The sequence below is a fragment of the Pelobates fuscus genome, chromosome 2 (assembly GCF_036172605.1).
Source record: "Pelobates fuscus isolate aPelFus1 chromosome 2, aPelFus1.pri, whole genome shotgun sequence".
Classification (NCBI taxonomy): Eukaryota; Metazoa; Chordata; class Amphibia; order Anura; family Pelobatidae; genus Pelobates; species Pelobates fuscus.
Genome location: NC_086318.1, coordinates 137647363 through 137667443, shown reverse-complemented (window position 1 = coordinate 137667443; position 20081 = coordinate 137647363). Strand labels below are relative to the sequence as shown.

General features: G+C 37.7%; 1 protein-coding gene across 2 annotated transcripts in view; it reads right to left on the bottom strand.

The window, feature by feature from the left end:
- ACAP2 (ArfGAP with coiled-coil, ankyrin repeat and PH domains 2) overlaps positions 1-20081 on the bottom strand; it is a 73389-nt gene that overhangs the window by 12671 nt on the left and 40637 nt on the right. Inside the window, exons 7-15 of one of the 2 annotated variants that reach the window (XM_063442760.1) lie at positions 19537-19581; positions 18002-18097; positions 15121-15195; positions 12433-12545; positions 12017-12037; positions 3120-3171; positions 2251-2351; positions 909-1014; positions 480-691 (exon numbers count right to left, since the gene is read on the bottom strand). In XM_063442760.1, the coding sequence (XP_063298830.1) occupies positions 480-691; positions 909-1014; positions 2251-2351; positions 3120-3171; positions 12017-12037; positions 12433-12545; positions 15121-15195; positions 18002-18097; positions 19537-19581 (821 nt within the window). The remainder of the gene's footprint in view (positions 1-479; positions 692-908; positions 1015-2250; positions 2352-3119; positions 3172-12016; positions 12038-12432; positions 12546-15120; positions 15196-18001; positions 18098-19536; positions 19582-20081) is intronic. The other variant, XM_063442761.1, reaches the window with a different exon arrangement.

The following is a 20081-nucleotide window of genomic DNA, read 5'->3' as shown; positions in this document are numbered from 1 at the left end:
AAAATAAGCAGCTTACATGTACAGCCACTGAGCCAACATGTTTAGCAACTACTCTGTGAAAATACAAGGTCAGCTCATGCCAGTGGCTGTTCAATAACAGGGGTTTTACACTAAAAGATTTAAAATGTGTACCACTGCCTATAACTCTGAAAATCACGTATAACTCATGATGACAATTTCTGAGATGCTCCACTTCCTTTTAAAAGGGACACTAACGCAATTTTAATGAATTTGACATGCTTTGGCCTCATTAATATGCTGGTTTTTTTTCCCCCTTTCTAATTTTGCCACAAAAAAAGGTTTTGCACAATGCTGAAACATAAGTCTACTCTATTTATCCGCACTTCCCCAACTGAAAAAGTCTTCCTTATCAGCTCAGCCACTGAAAGCATTGGGTGAATGGAACCAAAAAGCAACATGTGTTAGAAGGAGAGGCCCCACACATTATCTCCCTCAGTAGTTAGATGGAAACTACTTACCTGTGAATTCCAGAACACTCAATACATAAAGTGATTCCCAAGTTAATACTGGCCCAGCGGGGGTCTGGATGGCCACAATCGCAGCAGTTTGAATTTCCAGGAATGCATTGAACACGTTGCAAAGCACTTTCACCCTTTATTAACTTTTCTTTCGACACAGATTCTGGACTACCGACTGAGCCCGTGGACAGCGATGGATTCTTGTCTACTTTCTACACGACAAAAGATAACCCCCAAAAAATGCAATATTACAAAGCTTTAAAAATAAAACATTTTAACAGTATCTAGACAACATAATCAACAGCAGCAGCATCATCATGGCATGTAAGCAGTGATAACAATAATAGTGCAACACTCTTTCTACTCTCTATTCAATGTCCCAAACTTTCCTGGCCATACATTTAGTTGCATGGCTTTTTTGGTACGAACCTCAGCTTCCTCTCCCTTTTCTCTGTAGGCTGTAGCGATACTTGTTTGAACGGCTTTAATCCAAGCTTGGCGAATTTTCTCAGAGTCAGCTTGTAGTATACAGCTCCTATATAACAAATAATACAGAAGTGCAAAAAAACACTGCAAATATAGAAGGATGAAATAATTCAATAATCTGCAAATCAGTAAAAGCCAACACACAGCTCTCATGTTGACTTAGAACTACAAAGCCCATGATGTTCAGCTGGTGTGCATCTTGGACTTAATGCTACACCACAAATAGAAAACAACCAGATGATTCCCCCAGATCTGAAACAAACTGTATTCCTAATGCTAGTGTCCTGCTAACCGTTTTGAGCTATATGCAATAAAAAAAAACAAAAAAAAACAAAACATTTTTACTCACCCTTTATCCTCTGCAACATGGGCGTCTGTACTGCTGGTATGCTTCTCTGGCTGAGAACATCAATCTTTATGATCTCAGCCAACTCAATGCTTCTCCCTAGGGAAGCATTGGGAGGCTAATGCACATACACAGCAAACTGACACTCTTTGCCAATCAAATGCTCTCTATAAGAAGCATTTTAATGAATAGCAGAGTCTGACCGTTATTGCAGCAGAAATGCCAGTGGAGGTGTGATAATCTCTCAATGACCCTTGCAACAAAAATAGAGAATATGAGAACTCTTGAGAATGGACAAAAAGTTCTGAGAAACTCTGTAGCTTTCCCTTCGTTTAGTCCCCGCTCAGGTTTCAAAAACATTTTTTTCTCACTTGTGCCATTACAAAAAGAACCTATATCATTTGCATGTAAGACTTATCCCACCCAAAAGGACAATCCAGAACAGGTTGTTTATCGATGATTGTTTAAGCATTCTTTGGGCCTCATCAGCGAGGTGTAACTGATACCCCTTTATAGACAGTGAAGACAAGGTCCTCTTCTGGGTTGACCTTTTAACTTAGGGAGAGCCTCAGCAAATGCATCACAATAAAAATAGAGACTATGAGAATTCACAGAGCAGTAAAACAATCACTGAAAAGCATCATTACAAATCTAAATGTATTCAAACCCCATCGAGTGTTGTTTGCTAACACTCCTCCAATGGGAGTACCAGAATCCCAAGACAGGCAGTTAAATGGTAAGTCTGCAAGCCATAACAGAGTACCAGTACATGCATATTACCACAAGTGTCTAAGCTAAGTTTCAGACAGCTGAAAGTATATTGTTTAACCCCTTAAGGACCAAACTTCTGGAATAAAAGGGAATCATGACATGTCACACATGTCATGTGTCCTTAAGGGGTTAACAATAGCTGTGTGATCAACCTCATAAGCTACTTACTTTGTTGGCGAAACCACTTCAAAGCAGAAACGTCTTTCAATATCTTCACAGTGCTTGACAGTACAAAGACGTAAGTCTTCAACCACAACTGTGAGGTTATCCTAGAAGGACATATGACAAGAGGGGGTTAGAGTATAACAATAATTGGTTATATATATATATATATATATATATATTCTGCATGTGGGACTCTGATGAATGCCATGAAGTAATGTATACGGTAATTTAAATAACATAACAATGACATGCAATCTCCTCTTCCACCTTGTGAATAGTTCTGGAAGGGATACTGCCATTTGGACAGGCTATTAAGGGAAACCAGATGATGTGTTGACATTTAAATCTCACAGTCTAAATTCAGCTAATTGGAGAGCATGATTATAACTTGCAGGGCTATGCCAATTAAATATATTGGGCTAGTGAATTAAAACTACACATCATCATTTCCCTGCCATGTGACATAATAGAGAAGGAAAAATAAAAAAAATATATTAGAATTTTAATATGATATAAAAATTGTACCAATATAAAGTATAACATCCCAGAGCTAAAAAACTGAAGACAAACGAGACATAAACCTACCAATGCTAGCCGAATTGTTAAATTTTAAAAAGGGGCTTTAAGGTGTGTGTGTGTGGCCGTGATTTTCTCGCACGATCGTGTGGTTATAAAAAAAAATATATATATATCTAGCTTTACTTATTCTGTTTTTAACTTGCTGTCAAGATCGGAAAGTGCAGTTTTTTTTTGTTCAACTTTTCCTAAATATCTGGCATCTATGCCCAATACACAGGATTTGTTATTAGAAAAGCACATTATACCTTAGAGATCAATCTATACAGAGCAAAGAGAAGGTCAATACATCTTACCTTAAATTTCTTCTGATACACTAATTGATTATTCTGGATGGAGAACCACCGCCTGCATGGATATAAAACACAAATGCGTCAATTTCTTTACCTTATATACTTTAACCACAGGACAGAGAGAAAAGCAAAGGTCATAGCAATTTTACAGTGTTAACAGTCAGTCAATAAGGCAAAAGAGTAGGTAAAGCGATGTTAAGAAAAAACATCATTATCAGTAATGGTTACCTTGCTTCTAATTATGCTGTCAGTTTTTTGGGGCTTACAACAAATATATATATATATATATATATATATATATACCTAAAAAAGTCTGGCAAATTAATAGCTATTCACCCATAGATACCAACGACAGGACTGTTAGAGGAGTTAATTTTATGTCTTGTATAAGAATCCAACACTTTAAAAAAAAAAAAAAAAATTGGTTAAGGTGAAGACAATGGGAAAATATGTGGAAATGTAGGTTTTTAAAAGGGCATTTTGCTGAAAATGGACTTCATCAATAAAATGTTACTGGAGAAGAGGCTTTTTCCCCCAAAAAATGTTTGCTGGAAGATGTCAGGTTTACCATTAAATGCAGGGATGAAAAGTGACAAAGCCAGTCACTGTATACATTAACTCCAAATAAAAGTCAACATATTCAGCAGTTACACTATATTCTAATTAAAATGTCAATAAGCATTACAGTTAAATTAAATATGAGTAGTTTACCCAATCCACACAAAACACCAACCACCAAATCCATCATTAACCACCACCCATGCTTTACATGTGTTAGTCCATGTAGTGCTGCAGACGTTTGTAGCAAGCAATGACAAGAACCCTTTAAGAGCTATTATGTGTCTGAATGAGAGTTTGATCATGGTTTCCCAACTTCTTCTTACATTTTATCTTGCTTTCGCAACCTTATTCTAAATGGTGCTAGAGCCATTTACCTTGATGTACATGTGGCACTTACCAAATACCATGTGCATTTTTAAGTTAAGTTGAGATATATGGATCAGCTTATGGAGGTTTGGTTCAGCATCTATATTTTACTATTTAAAGACCAAGATTTCATAACTTTTTTTTTTTTTTTATCCTTGATTACATCTCAGTTCTTTCACAATTTAGAGGAACCACCATACTACTGGCTTTTATTTTTACGTTCTCCTTCTATTTTTGATCAGTTAAAGCTTCAGAATGTCTTTGGAGGCGTTACTCCTAGTTTTTCCTCCATTCAGTTCATATTTTGACTATGTATGGAGAGCAGCCTATACTGAGAGGAGAACTCAAAATGCATTAGCTCTTTTTCGGAATTACATTAAATATGCCCATGCAACTTATGGTATGCCATTTGCAGTCCTGCTAGCGTAATGCCAACCCAGAAGAACCACTACTGAAGGTTACCTATTGTGGAGCCGTAATACCAGAGGCCTAGCAGCAGAAGAATTGACAGAACTGGGATCCCAGCAATTATCTAGCACCACTACTAAATCACCACTACTTTAAAGCAGACAGATTTCGGTCCGGTTATCTAGAGAAGGATTGTGCCCGACTTTAATAGGCAGTTATCACCCATCTGTCACGTTACACTGCACCTCACTGCTTATGTAAAGTATTCCCTACTTTATGTATTTTATGAAAATTAAAGAGAGCTCTAGATAAGCAGGTAAGTTAATGTTTACTTTTATTGACAAAGCTGTTTTAAAAGTTTTTACATAATACAATTAACAAAATCAGGAATTATGTTGGTGTGTCTAAATCTTTTTTGCAGGTTGTAACAGGATTAGATGTAAATGTTGCGTTGCATAATTCTATACAGAACTGCATACTTATCACTTATTTTAAAAAATTTTAAGTAAAGCAACTCTTTGCTAACTAGAAGGGCCCTTTTAGTTCCAATCAGTGCTGAACATATTCCCCAAGCCAGTCTGCTAAGATGCAAGAACATTTCACCTGTCAAATACACTTCAAGAGTGCATACAATGCTGAGCACACGTCAAGTGTTTTTCTAAGCAATTTGAGGACATTCCCAGTGAGGGGGAATGGAGAAAATGGTTTTGTTTGCAATTATCTTACAAATTTCCAATCCCTTTAAGTCTTTGTAATAATCTGCTACACATGAGGGAGAGACAGGATGCAGCAATATAATGGATAGAGATTGAATTCTTGAAAGTGCTTTGAAGATAAATGTCAGGATAAAAGCTCAATGCAGGTAATAATTGGCCGCTTTGTTACCTGCAGTGTCTTTTCCAGTTCTTGAAATATTAGGTTTATCTGTTAAAGGGACACTCCAGGTACCCAGACCACTTCTGCCCAATGGGCATAAATAATTACATTGTAGGGTTAACTCATCCGCTAGCGGCTGTCTACAAGAAGGTCACTAGAGGGCACTTCCTGGTTTCTAGCACAGGTTTGTGCTAGATCTAGAGTTTGTGCTAGAGCAGTGAGGACCTCAAGCGTCGCTCAATTCCCCATAGGAAAGCATTGAAAGCATTTTCAATGCTTTCCTATGGAGAGATCTAGTGCGTGCGGCATTGGCGCGCATGCGCATTAGGTCTCCCCCGCCAGCGGCCGGGCATGCGCGATCAGTCTCCCCCGCCAGATGACGTCGGCGGGGGAGGAGCGTCGGTGGACCCGAAACCACCGCCGAGGGACATCGGCGGGGGTCTCAGGTAAGTCACTGAAGGGGTTTTCACCCCTTCAGCAACATGGGATGGGTGGTGGGAGGGAGAGGGGACCTGCAGTGCCAGGAAATTATTTGTTTTCCTGGCACTGGAGTGTTCCCTTAACTGGAGGCACTCAAGTAACTTGCAATGATGCTTTTCTATAGGTTGGCGCAGAACATGATCAATTTTAAGTTAGTGTGAATGGATCCTGAGCTTAATAAGAATTAGTATCTGTACAATCAATAAATCAGATCAGCATCTTCTTTAAATAAAATTAAATACAAATATTTCTTGGTTTACAAAGCACCAACATATTCTGCAGTGTTGTACAATGAGTAAACAAAACAAACTGAGTAAATGACAAAAACATTTTTAAGTCAGCACTAATGAGAAGTACACGGGCCCTGACCAAACTATATTAACTGGGAACTGGCATTTCTCTGGAGTAATTTACACCATTGAATAAAACTTTGAAAATCACCTATAACTTATTTCACAAGATGCTGTGTGACACTGTGCTTCTTTTTAAAGCAAACCTGCATTCCTAACACTTTAGTGTCCCTGTCTTTAGTTATAGAGGTTCCTCTAACCTCAATTGGGCTATTAAAATAATAAAATACAGGTTTATTGCCTACCTTTTTCCAGTACTGAGGTACCCTCGTGCTGCTTACCTCTCCACCTCCTGCAACATCATCATGTAGGCATGGCCTCTGCGATGGTTCAATCTAATGCAAATCCAAACTTCCCTTTAGGAAAACACTGCATCAATGCTTTCCTTTAGGGGCCGCCATGCCACGTGACCAGGGCCGGCCTTAGGCATTTGGGCGCCCTGTGCAAAAAATCTTCACAGCGCCCCCCCTTCCCGTCCCCCCTCCCCCACTCCTTACCCCTTCCCACACACCCTGTCACACACACACACAGGCAGACAGCCATACACACACACACACACACACACAAACACACTCAGGCAGTCATACAAAGACAGCCACACACAAACACACACACAGACATAGAATGTGACGGCAGATAAGAACCATTCAGCCCATCTAGTCTGCCCAGACAGTCACACATAGGCAGTCACACACAAACACACACACACACACAGGCAGACAGCCACACACACAGCCACACACACACACACAAACACACAGGCAGACAGCCACACACAAACACACAGGCAGACAGCCAAACACACAGAGGCAAACAGCCACACACACACAGGCAGACAGCCAAACACACAGAGGCAAACAGCCACACACACACAGACAAACAGTCAAACACACACTGTCAGACAGCCACACACACACAGTCACACACAGACAGCCACACACACACAGTCACACACAGACAGCCACACACACACACTGGCAGACAGTCACACACACACATAGGCAAACAGTCACACACACAGGCAGACAGCCACACACACACAGTCAGACACACACACACTAACATACACAGACACACACACACTAACATACACAGACACACACTAACATACACTAACCCACATTAACAAATTTTTTTTAAATTTATTTAGACACCCCCCCAGCCTCCTTACCTTTGGGAATGCTGGGGGGGGGTATCTTCCTCCCTGGTGGTCCAGTGGCTGCTGGGCTGGGCGGGCGGCTGGCGAGGGAGCACTTCCTCTGAGCTGTCTGCTCAGCTCCCTCGCGCGCCGCAGAGTGAGGCTGGGAGCCGGAATATGACATCATATTCCGGCTCCGCCTCCCAGTCTCACTCTGCGGCGCGCGAGGGAGCTGAGTAGACAGCTCAGAGGAAGTGCTCCCTCGCCAGCCGCCCGCCAGCGCCGCCCGACCGCCCAGGAGCCCGCCGGCATGTCTGTTAGCCGCAAGGCTAACAAGACATTTGCCTTGGGCATTTGGGGGGCGGCTTTTTTTGCCGCCCCCTGGAAAATGCCGCCCAAGGCAAATGCCTTGTTAGCATTGCGGCTAACAGACATGCCGTGTGAGCTATGCGGCCGCAGGGCGCCCCCTGCACCATGGCGCCCTGTGCGGCCGCACAGCTCGCACACCCCTAAGGCCGGCCCTGCACGTGACCAAGTTTTACTCCGTCTTTACAGCAGAAATGCCTCCAGTGGCTGTCAGTATAACATCCACTGAAGGGGTTGTTTGACCATTTTTACCTATCTATTTGTGTCGGCAATGTTTACCTTAACCCCTTAAGGACAGACGACGGATATATTCCGTCATGATTCCCTTTTATTCCAGAAGTTGTGTCATTAAGGGGTTAATGTATTAAATATCTTACTTGCGAGTATTTGCAAGGATCTTGAAGTCATTAATAGCAGTGCTGTAAATATAGTTAAATAATACAGGTCTAAAATAAAGGTAATTAAAAACTGGTACAGCAATCCTTATTCTCTGGAATGGTAACGTTATATCAACAGTGAAACGGTCCATTCACTTCTCCCCTTTCATGACTGCAAGACTAGGCCTGATTCACACAGCGGTCACTACAGACAGCTATTGGAATTGACAAAACGTAATTGGGGAAGCTCTGCCTTTTGTCAAGTTAGATGATTTAGGCATTTACCATAGGATTAATTAGTCCCTACTTTGGCTTTTTAGATCTTTTGCCTGCATAAGCATTTCAAATAAATTCCAACGCAGTCCACATCAGTATTTTATAACAATTCTATATTTAAGAATGAATTAGAAATACATTCTTGGTGACAGGGCTGCTTTAATAAGCATAACTAAAAGGTTTTTTTTTTTTTTTTTCTTTTTTTTTTTTTTAAATGCTGCATGAGCATGTTTTTCAGCAGTTTAAAAAAAAAAGTAATAGTAAATAACACAAAAGCAAAAAAAAAATAGAAATGTATATCTAAGCTCTCCCTTGTCCTGTGTTTTGCTCCAGGTTTAGAATAAAACCGAAAAAACTAAAATTTACTAACATTTTAAAATGCAAAGAGGAGACTAGGATCTGAAACGGGTGCCAAGCACAAAAGACAACATAATGTGAAGGGCAAATGTGCCATTCAAGAGGAGCAGTGGCCTTATGATACATATATATTACCATACTTCAGAAAACCCTATTGATGTATTTATTGGGGGAGTGTTAAAGGTGGGTAACATGGGGTAACTTATTTGCAATGAATTCCAGGCTGTTCCAGAACAGCAGGTTTGCGTTTGATACAAAATGTAAATAGCCGTGAAAAAACAAAACAATAACTACTTTTTGGTTATACAGCAGAATGTGTTAATTTTGCAAATGCAAACAGCTACTTTATAAATATCACAGAAAAAAAACAAAAAACAAAGCACAGCTTAATATGCTGACAAATCATACAGACTGTTTCATCACATAATGAGAAACTGCTCTTTTATGTAACATATTTACTTCTGGTCTGACTATATTAATAACTAATTTTAAAAGAGTATAAAAGCTGTCCCTCAAACTACCATAAAGCAAATATCTGGTATAAGTCCGGAACGCAAATAACTAATGTTAATGGTTTTGGAAAACCGTTATTACGTTACTATGGCCACAGGACACAGAGTGGAACACTATTTAAAATTTTAGTAATTTGGACACAGTATCTTAGTAAACATGGAAGGACACCTACCACATCCCTGGAAACCGGAGCAGTTTGTGAAAGCTATGAACTAACTTCGATATCTATATAAATAAAATCACCCAACACATGGAGAACTGTCATGAATATGAAATACAAAAAATAAAGTATAGAGAGATTTTAATATATATATATATATATATATATATATATATCTCAATACATTAGACATTCTCAAAACAACAAATGACCTTTACGGACAGGGACATTCAGCCTATTTATTAATTAAAATGAGTGCTGCAGAATATCTGCAATTTATCAGATTCACTGGTTTCTGCACTTACTCTACATCTGAAGAACACATGCAATCACACTTTTAAGAAAAACATGTATATTGTGGAATAGTCCATGGTACTCTAATCTGAATTCCTTGCTAAATGGATTCCAAAAGATTTATGAAACATCAACAGAGGTTAATGCTTGCTAACCCTTTTTAAATCAAATAAGAGATAACGGTAAAAGGGAAGGTTCTTGGTCAAATGTGTTCTAAATACCAAAGAGTTATTTTAAAGTCTGACTGATTCAATGTAAAACGCAGTATTCGGATACATTTGCACATATAATTCAATATCCACTTTCGAGAAGTAAAACATAACAATGAATTTGTGTTTCTGTATGTGGCGATAATGGCACATATAAACTTTTATAAAGCAGAAAAGCCTCCCCTGTAAATGGTAATTTGTGGAGAATTCTAATTTTTTAAATTTTAAGCCAAAATAGCCGAACTCAGAACCTAGTTGATTTTGAGAATATTTTCCGTTTGGCTCCGGGCCTAAAACTGAAAATTCAAATTCCTTAGAAATCACAATTTAGTGAATGATAGAAGGTCAGCTCCCATAATTCAGAAGCAAATACTATGGTAACTTGTCCACCACAAATATTGGTTAGCTACCCATTAATTTTTTCCTGGGGTATTAACTGATTGGATATAACTTTTCTGATACTGCAAACAGAACACTCTAAATCTATTTTTACATTTCTAAAATAAAATAAAAAAGGCTTTTGAGATTTGAGTAGATAGTTTAATTACAGTTAATTTACAGGTTTGAGATCATTTGGAAATATTTAAGTATATGAACGGAATCAGAATGAAGCAGTGTGAAAGGGGAACTAGTAACTCAATCTGAAAAGGAGAGGAAGCCAAAGCCAGATAAATAGATAAGATACCGTTTTTAAACTGACTTGGTAATCAACCAACGTAATGACTGATACAAATTTTACCCATTTTAAAATTAAGGGAACACAAACATGTATTTTTGATACTATAATAGTAATATGACTATTTAGAAAGGTGATATTACTCACATTTTTCCAGCGATGGCCCCACCACCATGGCAGAGATCATCAAATATGATGATCATAGCCAATCCAAAGCTTTCCCATAGGTAAGCAGTAGTTGTTCTGGTGAATACAGAGTCCCTTTAAGATTTCTAATTTCTTCCTTCAGATAGCTAGAGCTGATTCTATCACCGATTACCTGATGCGTTTTGTTAGGTGAGGTGGGTTAACCACAATTATTGATAAATACACCTAGCAAGGAAAGCTTTTTACTCAATTTTCTGCACTGTTTTTCTGCATTTTTTTTTTAAACCTATATGGTTACAGATGTAATGTTTTCTGACATGTGTAAGTCTGTATGTATTATATAAATATATTAACAGAATATTACTATTCTTGAAAAGAAACAGCATAGAGCCTGCTAAAGCTTAGATCAACCAAACAGACTGACTTCATAGACCCCATACTACTGGATGCTGTCAAATAGCTCCTGCAAGAAAAGTACCATTTAAAAAGATATCACCAATATAATAGGCAGTAAACACCGTCAATAGGAGACTTCACAAAAACACAATACAATAAAATTAGTTATTTAAAAAATAAAATCAATGCAATACAAGTAAAATAAAAATGCAAGCGGTTAGAAGAAGAGGAGATAGGGAAAGGTGGGCTTTCTATACTTTAGCAACAGCAAATATAGAAATATAAATAAAATTTCAGCAGAAAGCAAACAAAGCAGAATGAACCAGGAGGAGGAGAGAGAACATGCAATGGAGAAATTCTCACAGAAACAATTACTATATTGGCTTGTATTCGCACAGAACATGTTTTTAAGATTTATTTAGAGGATTCTGCTTTATACTTTGCCTTAGTGCTAATTTTTTTATAGGAAGTCAGATTTGTAGAAGTATGAATATACATTTAGAGTGGGTCGATTATATTAGTATCAATGTAAAAGGCCAATTTAGTATGGCATGCAAAAACTTTCCAATCATTACAAAAATTAGCAGTTTGCTAAAGTTTCCCCCACCCCCCTCTTTTTTTTTTTTTAATTAATTTATCACAAAGTTTGTTTACAGATGCAGTTTTGCATGGCAATGTTATGGTCATATTGGAAAACCAAACTTAAACTTAATGGTTTGTTTACTTTGTAACTGTACAGATTCATAGCATGATATAGACATAAAGTACAGATTGAGCAATTGTATCCAATGTATTGTATTGCAAGAAACCTTTAATCACCCCTGCTGTAATCGTTCTTTACTGGGCAGAGATATTTCCATTGCAGGTAATCTAAACAGAACTTGGAATGACACAGAAAGGAACGCGTGCTGGAAGGAGTAATTGGAAGGTACAAATAAGCTGGTTGATACCTGGTATGCTCTGGCTTTTTCCTGTCATGTGAAAAAATGGGGCAGGATTAAAAAATACTGGAAAGGAGGAGGCAGAGGAATGAAAATGAGCCAAAATAAGGGAAGCAGCATTGTTTGAAATCAGAAATTAAGGCTGCAGCTAAAGCATTAAATAAATGAAAAATAAAAACAAAGCTAAAATGAAAATAGACCAAAAGCCATAGCTTTCTGCATGGATCATTTTGCTTAGCTTGTGTATTCTGACAATATAGCTATAAATACGCATTATTATTAGTTACAATTTTTTTTCTTGAAAGATTTCGGTAAGTAAACCTTTATTAACTGTTAACCCATAAATAACAGCTTAAATGATACGGAAGCACACTACACACATGTATTTGTCAGGCATATGACATCAGCGGAAAACATGCTATTACCTGTTCCATGTTTTGAAGGCATTGCTAGCTCTTTTAAAGAGATATCCCTCCATGACAATACCATTGGCTGCGTCAACATTACACTCAAGTTTAGATTCATCACTAGAAAAATCCTAAAAGAGGAGAGGAAGAGAGAGAGAAATGGAAAAAACTGGTTCAACATAGACTTGTAGGTGTGATGCAACAACTATTATAGGTAATAATAATATTTGCTTTATCACTTAATCTTGCATGCTTGGCTTGAGTGCGCTAGTAAAAAAAAATTGTAACTAATGGTGAATACATACAAGGAGAACTAGAACTACTGCATGTATTTTAATTTAATCAAAATTTAAAGAGACACTATAGGCATGAAAGTAACTTTAGCTTAATGAAGGAGTTTTATAATAATAATAATAATAATAACTAGTATTTATATAGCACCTTTCTCCCAGTGGGACTCAAAGCGCTTTTCAGCAAACCCTCTCTGAATTAACCAAATCGCCAGCTGAATAGTAATACATGTTATTATTACCCCATCGATTGATGGTACTCATTTTATCAACCTTGGAAGGACGAAGGGCTGAGTTGACCCTGTAGTCAATTTACCAACTGAGTTACCTCACCGGCTGTTTTAGTGCATTAATCATGCCCCTGCAGTCTCAAAGCTCAATTTCCTGCCATTTAGGAGTTAAATCACTTTTGTTTATGTTTATGCAGCCCTAGCCACACCTCCATTACCATAAAATGGGTTCATTTTCAATCAGATGTTATCTTTCTTTAGACATTTATCTTCTGCTCTGTAAATTGAACTTTAAGCACACACAGGAGGCTCTGGTAGGGCCTAGTTGGCAAGAGATAAGAAATTCTAGTTTAAACAGACTGTGCAATAAAGAAAGTGTAAACTTTAGATGACTCTTTACATGAATTGTTTAGGAAGACTGTGCAAGTCACATGTAGGAAGGAGTGACTAGGCTGCATAAACAAAGCGATTTAACGCCTAAATGGCAGATAATTGATCTATACACCATAAGATCTGCATTAATCTAAAGTTGTTTTATTGACAATAGTGTCCCTTTAAAGACTGAATTGCTATAATTATAACCCATTATAATTATGAGTCTGTTACAATGCTTTTTATATACAAAACCAATAACAATCACATTAACGTACCGAAAGGCGGATGGAGTTAGGGAAGAAATCTATATAGACAATTACATTATTGAGGACGGAGAAAATAAAAAAATACACAGAGTCCCCAAAGTGATGAAGTAAACGCCACGTATTCAAGCACAGTACACACCAACCTCATGTAAAAATAAAAGTGATTTAAGTGAAAACATAAGTAGCAGTGATTGTGATAACAATTAAAAAAAAACTACTTTTTAAGTGCAAATACAACAGTATCCCAATTAAATAGTACCTGTCACTGCAGAGAGTTTTCTTTCTACCATCACAACTGGTTGGTCACTGTTTGCAAGGAAATTGAATATTTCCATTCATATTGAAATTAATATAAAGGAACACACACTATAACCAGTCAATTTAATCTAGTTTCTAGCCATTTTCCAGAAGCAAGTTAATGCAGAAATATAGATGGATGTGCTCCATGAATATGAAAATTTCAGGAGTTGAAGACTCTCACAGCAGGAAGTGACCAGAAACCAACACACCGCAAAACCCAGGTAAGAAGTCAAACTGTTAGCAAACAGTTAGACTACTCACATTGGAGTGAGTGGTTTATGGTGTTTGGAGTGTTCTTTAAAGCATCAAGTAACACATTATAAAAATTGAGGTTTTAAGAGATCTCTCCTAAACAAAAACAAACAAACAAAGATTGTTGTATTTACAAGGCACTTTCAATGCAGGCTCACGCAGCACTATACATTTTCTTCTTTGCAATTGTGAAAAGTTATGAATGTGCTTAGAGTGATTATTTAAAAGGGCAGTCTAGGCACCATACCAACTACATCTTGCTGTAGAGGATATCGTGCCAGAAGCTCAATGCACTGCCTCATAGTAATCACAGTGTTTGAAATTTGCCTGACTCTTACCTAGGTTCCTTGGAGCACCTCCTGTCTGGCCTCTATTTGTAATAATTGCTAATGCAGACATTTTTATTTCTATACTAGTGATGTCAATTCCACCAGTTTTTGGACTCAAAATATATTGACTGAGAAAATCAGCTGATTTTTTTTTTTTTTTTAAAAAGATGAAATTAATATATATGTTGTGGAAAGGGAACTTCTGTTTTCAATACAGCAGAAAAAAAGCCAGCCTGGAGATGGTCAGCGGACCCAGATAAGTGTCAAAATTATTCAAAACTGTCTGACCAGTTACTGCCTAATGGCCCCAGAGTACTGCCAGTACCATAGCCTCATCACACTTCCTTTTACATTGGCACACATACAGAAATAACATGCATACATTCTTTTGTTTAGAAAACCTCAAATGGCATGCGGTTTCCTTCACTTACATTTTATCTGTTTTTATATTCATTACTTGGATAAGGCTGTAGTACTAAATGAATAATTCAGAAAACGGTTTACTTATCTGCACTGTGACCTTGATTGGAAATCCAACCCAAGCATATTAGACAATGCGCCTTACATACAAATGCTCATCCTTGAGCTAATAGTTACAGCTGTAAAGCAGCAGGCAGCACAGAAGTAACTTGAACGTTTTTAAATAAAAGCTTCTCATTAGTACCTTTTGCTGAATTGTAGAATGCTTCAACTCCATATCTCTCTTCTCCTTTGCTGCATCAATAACTAGAGAATCCAACTGTAGAAAAATTGGGAAAAAATAAAGAAAATGTTAAATTATAGCATTGGAAAATGCTACTTATTGTATTAGTAAGTCCATACTGCTTTGGCTAAGTCAGTTGAGTCTTTCAGATAAATCTACTGACACAAAAGCACAGTATACATCAGCAAACTGAAAGATACCAAGTATCTCTGCTCCTTACAGCCATCCAGGCTCTCATCACTTCCCTGCAATTTTGTCAAGTCCAAAACACTCTCCCTGCTTACTTTAAATCAGAGACTTTGAACTCTGTCCCATCCCAAGACGTTAACGGCCATCGACTCACAGAATTCTTTGAATGCACTAGACTGAGAATTGGGACTGCACAGTTTGAGATACCTGCTTTAAATGCTTTGTACTTAATTGACTGACAAGTTCTGCTCTTTTCTCACCCTATTCGAAAACCCCAATTATATACAGACCATTAAATTTTCTTCTGTGTGTGACAAGCATTCCTAACTGAAAGGTATGTTGGGTCTCATCGGAAGACAGAGTTTATTCAAAGCCCCCAGGAATCCTCTGAGGCTATGATGGAATCCCCCAGAAATGGTACCCTTTAGCTTTGAACCAGGGAGCTCTGTGGAAGTTCTATGCTCAGACCATGATTTTATAAGAAATCCAATGATGTTTTCTCTGACAATGAGTGACCTTGTATAGTAGCTGCTGGAGGATCAATCGATATCAGGACAGAGATGCACAAGATGGGAAACTTCACCATAAGGACTACTGAAGGGAAGGTGAACATTCCAATGAATTTCAATTCGTTGACGGTCATATGATTAAAACTAATTTACCACAGTGTTTTGGTGATAATCTCTCCATCTTGTTAAGGCAATGCCAATGACCCCAAATAATCCTATCTGTAATTAAAGAGGGCACTACAGTGAGCTTTGGAATTACAACAGGACGCCTAGTGCACTTTGTAAGTTATCTTTCAAAATCGGTGTTTTAGGTTGTTTGGGTTGTTTTCTTGATGTTTTGTTTGGTTCAATTTATTCAGTACAGCTTGCCACTTTGAGTTTGTGCTGTTGAGACACCCTGGCACCAGCCGTAGGTATTATTTAATGAAATCTGTTATCGGTTTTAACCACACCTTGTGTTTCCCTATATAAACAGATATCCCCCTCAATAAAATATATTAACTCTTTCCTCAAATCTTGACTGATGTTTGAGGAGAAATGCAAAAGATTATTTAACACTCCTTCAAGTGACCTCGAGTGAAGGTCGTGAAAGGGGAAAAAACAAAAAAACTGTCAGAATAACTTCTGGAGGGTGCTTCACAGAGCCCATGCGGACAGGGAGAATGGATGAATGCTATAGTAGGTTCAGCTTTGGTCCTCAAGTCTAAAAACCAGTTCCCATGTTCCTGTTACACAAGCCATTAGGGAGACTTGAGTAAAACCACAGTGTACAGACAAACTCATATTACAGAGTACTGCAAGGCAGAAGATAATACTAAACAATATATATTCCCACTTCGCTAATGTATTTGTACCACAAAACAACAAAACATAGTTCCTTGTGTGCAGATTGTACAGGCTTTGATATAACGTGATGAAAAAAAAATCCCCATCATAAAGATTTCTACTTATAAGGACTATAAAACCAATAAAGGGTGCATAATTTATTAAGAATATATTGTGTGTATAAAGAGCAAATGGTAGTAAAATTACACAAATGAGACTTTACCATGTCAGTATGTTCTAAATATATAGATTGCACAGGAACATGCAACATGATTTCCTATTTATTTTCAATGTATACAAGGGTTTCACCGCTCTTTCCAAAGATATCTCCTTTTCACTTCCAGTTCTTTGTCATCCTACATCTTCAACCCAACTTTCCTTGTTAAATATGTTACATATTAAATATAAACCTCTGTTCATGATCCTGCTGATGTTTTCTATGATCATGTATTTACTTGTCGTTGATCTTTACATAAATAAAAGATTTATTGTTACTTCTCTTGTAAAATTCAGTGATTTCAGTTTTTCCCACTTGTTAGAGAAAATCTGGGTTATGTTATTTATATCCATGTGTAAGGGATTTGTGAGGAAACAAATCTGGAATGTGGACACAAGGGACAAAAAAAAATGTGCAAACAGAAAATTATTTAGTAGAAGAGTTTCCGGGGACAGATATCGACTGGTGTTAAACAGTTTTGCACATAGATGGTGGATAGGGAGATGCTAGGGAAGGTTATCTTATATTGGAGGAACATATTGATTTAAAGGTTTAAACACACTTCTACAAAAGAGACTGCTGTTTATTGTTCTTTAAAGTGTGGAGAGTGGCATCATTTTAAATAGGTTGGTCGGCAACAATCTGTAAAAGTGAGATTATGGTGGGGTTCAACTACCTTGACATACCAGTTGCACCACAATGAATCTGGCACCAAGACAGAAATGGAGTATTGTCTGGAATGCAGGGCATGTAAGTTGATGCATATGGGCGGCTTGGTAGCTCCTGAACAGACTGCATACTATGATAACCCAGCATGCAGTGAAGGGTGGACCGTAGCAGTAAGCTAGGTGGGACAGTTATGCTGGATTACAGGTATATCAAATTGACTGAACAATTATGTAATTAATGAATACCTTTTAGATTTAATTTTAAATGAATTGAGTTGGAGACACCATATTAGATGTAGTTAAATAGCAATGTCTTGGTCCTCTAATATTAACTACTCTCTCATTGGTTTCTTGGGAGACTTTCTGATTCTTTATAAAACCAAGAACACTTCATGACATTCCCCAGAAAGATGAGGGAAAAAATGGATACTTACCTGTGCACCAAGCTCCTTCATATATGGCTCAAGCTCACTGAAAAGGTCATAACCCTGATGGAAAAAGGCTAGATGGGCATACATAAAAGACAGCATCTGTGAAAGTAGAAAAAAAAGATATGTAATAAACAAGAATCCTTAGCCATTTCTACAAAAAAACAACTACTTGAGATTTGAGTTTACAGTTTTTCATATGCAAGATAACACACAAAATAGCACTGGTCCACACTGCCCCAAGATTGACAACTTTAACACATACTTATAATAGACACGTTTTATATAAATATACCAAAAGTTTGCATTCCAGGGGAATCTGCAACACACTGCAGCTCACAGCTCTGAAATTCAAACCGGTAAATGTCCAGTCCTCTTGTAATGGCATACTCTACAACCACAGACTAAAGCAATCAAATAACAATGTATTCGTGAAGCACCTTAACCCCATAACAACAAGCTACAAAAAGTGCATGGAAACAGAACATACAAATCTTCATTTCAGGCTCCTTCCAGCTCTGTGGCAGCTACAGAAATGTTCTTCAAAGACCCAGAAACAGAACTGAACAGTGTAATCATCCCCCACAAATAGGAATACTGAGCAGAAATCAATACTCCGCTTGCATTAACAAGAGTGCAGAGTATATATTCAGAGACTTACAGCACAGTAACAATTCCCCACGGTGCTGAGGAGTACAGGAATTATCACAATTATAGAATACAGTGCAGTGTGTACTTTAGAGTATATTCAATACTACTATTATAGTGTACATTGAGGCTTTACACCTTTTAGTATAATTTCTGTACTCCTCAGCACCTTAGAAACTGTTACTGGGCTTTGTGAGCCCCTGAAGGCACTTTCGGCTCACATCCAGGTATTTTATTTTCTGATTACACTCGACAGCAACGAAAATAACAGTGTGAGCATAATATTGTGCGCACACACAGACTACTTTTTTTAACGAACAGGCATTTGGATGTTTGCAGATCACGATCTGCAAAAAGGATGACTTTGTGATGCAACAAAATATACAAATATTTTTACTCATTACTCATTAGCTTATCTAATTTTTTAATTTTTTTTTTTTTTTAAACATCTCGTGTTTATTAATTATTATTTTTTTGTAGTAGTAGTAGTACAAACAAGAGGTAAAAGACAGTAAGAACAGTAAGTAACAGTGAGTAACTTGTATGTGTTACATGGTGTGTTACAAGGTCCGGCAGCATATCAGACGTGTTTCTAGTATTCTCTGAGTCATGTTACGGGTATCTTTAGCTAGTCGGCCTCACAGGAGGACATTATTAACCACTCAGGTTAAGTGCTGTGGCAAGTGTCGCTACTGGGGGCTCTGGAGAGCAGTCCGCAGCTGCCAAAAGAGTTCAAGGCCCAGTGTCTATTTGGGGTGTGCGAGTGGAGAGGAACTTTTTACACCTGCGCGTCTGGAAGAGCTACATTATTAAGTCACCACATAAGCTGTAGTTGTTTGGGTGACTATAGTGTCCCTTTACAATTTACAGAGTGATACAACGAGTATACTTACAGATTTTAAAATTTCAGATCTTCGTTTTGATTGAAGCACATTGATCTGCAAACAGAACACAATTTAACAAAGAATAACTTACATACTCATAGTTATAGATATATAATATATAATTCAGGATAAGGAAACACTAAAGTCCCCCAGATCACTTGAAGTTGTTTGAGTCCAGTGGTTCTGTCATTTTAACCTTGACAATGCTTACAAACAGTCCCTAGAGACAATTCTTCTGCACTGACCGAGTAAAATTTGATCACATGATGTTGCAGCTCATAGGAAAGCAGGTGCACCAGGTTCCCAGCGCTCAATAATATTTTGGTGAAGGTAAGGATATAACTAAGAACAGCGGAACTATAGCATTAGGAATATAAGCTTGTGTCCCTAATTCTTTAATGTTCCTTTAACTAACAAAAGTAAAGCAATTTATGCCATGAGGACTTATTAGCAGTTTGAGATGGTTACCTTTAAAAACTTAAAACAGACAGTCATCACGATGACTCATTGGTGGTTTATAGCGGTCATATCATACCTCTCATTTTGAATACTAC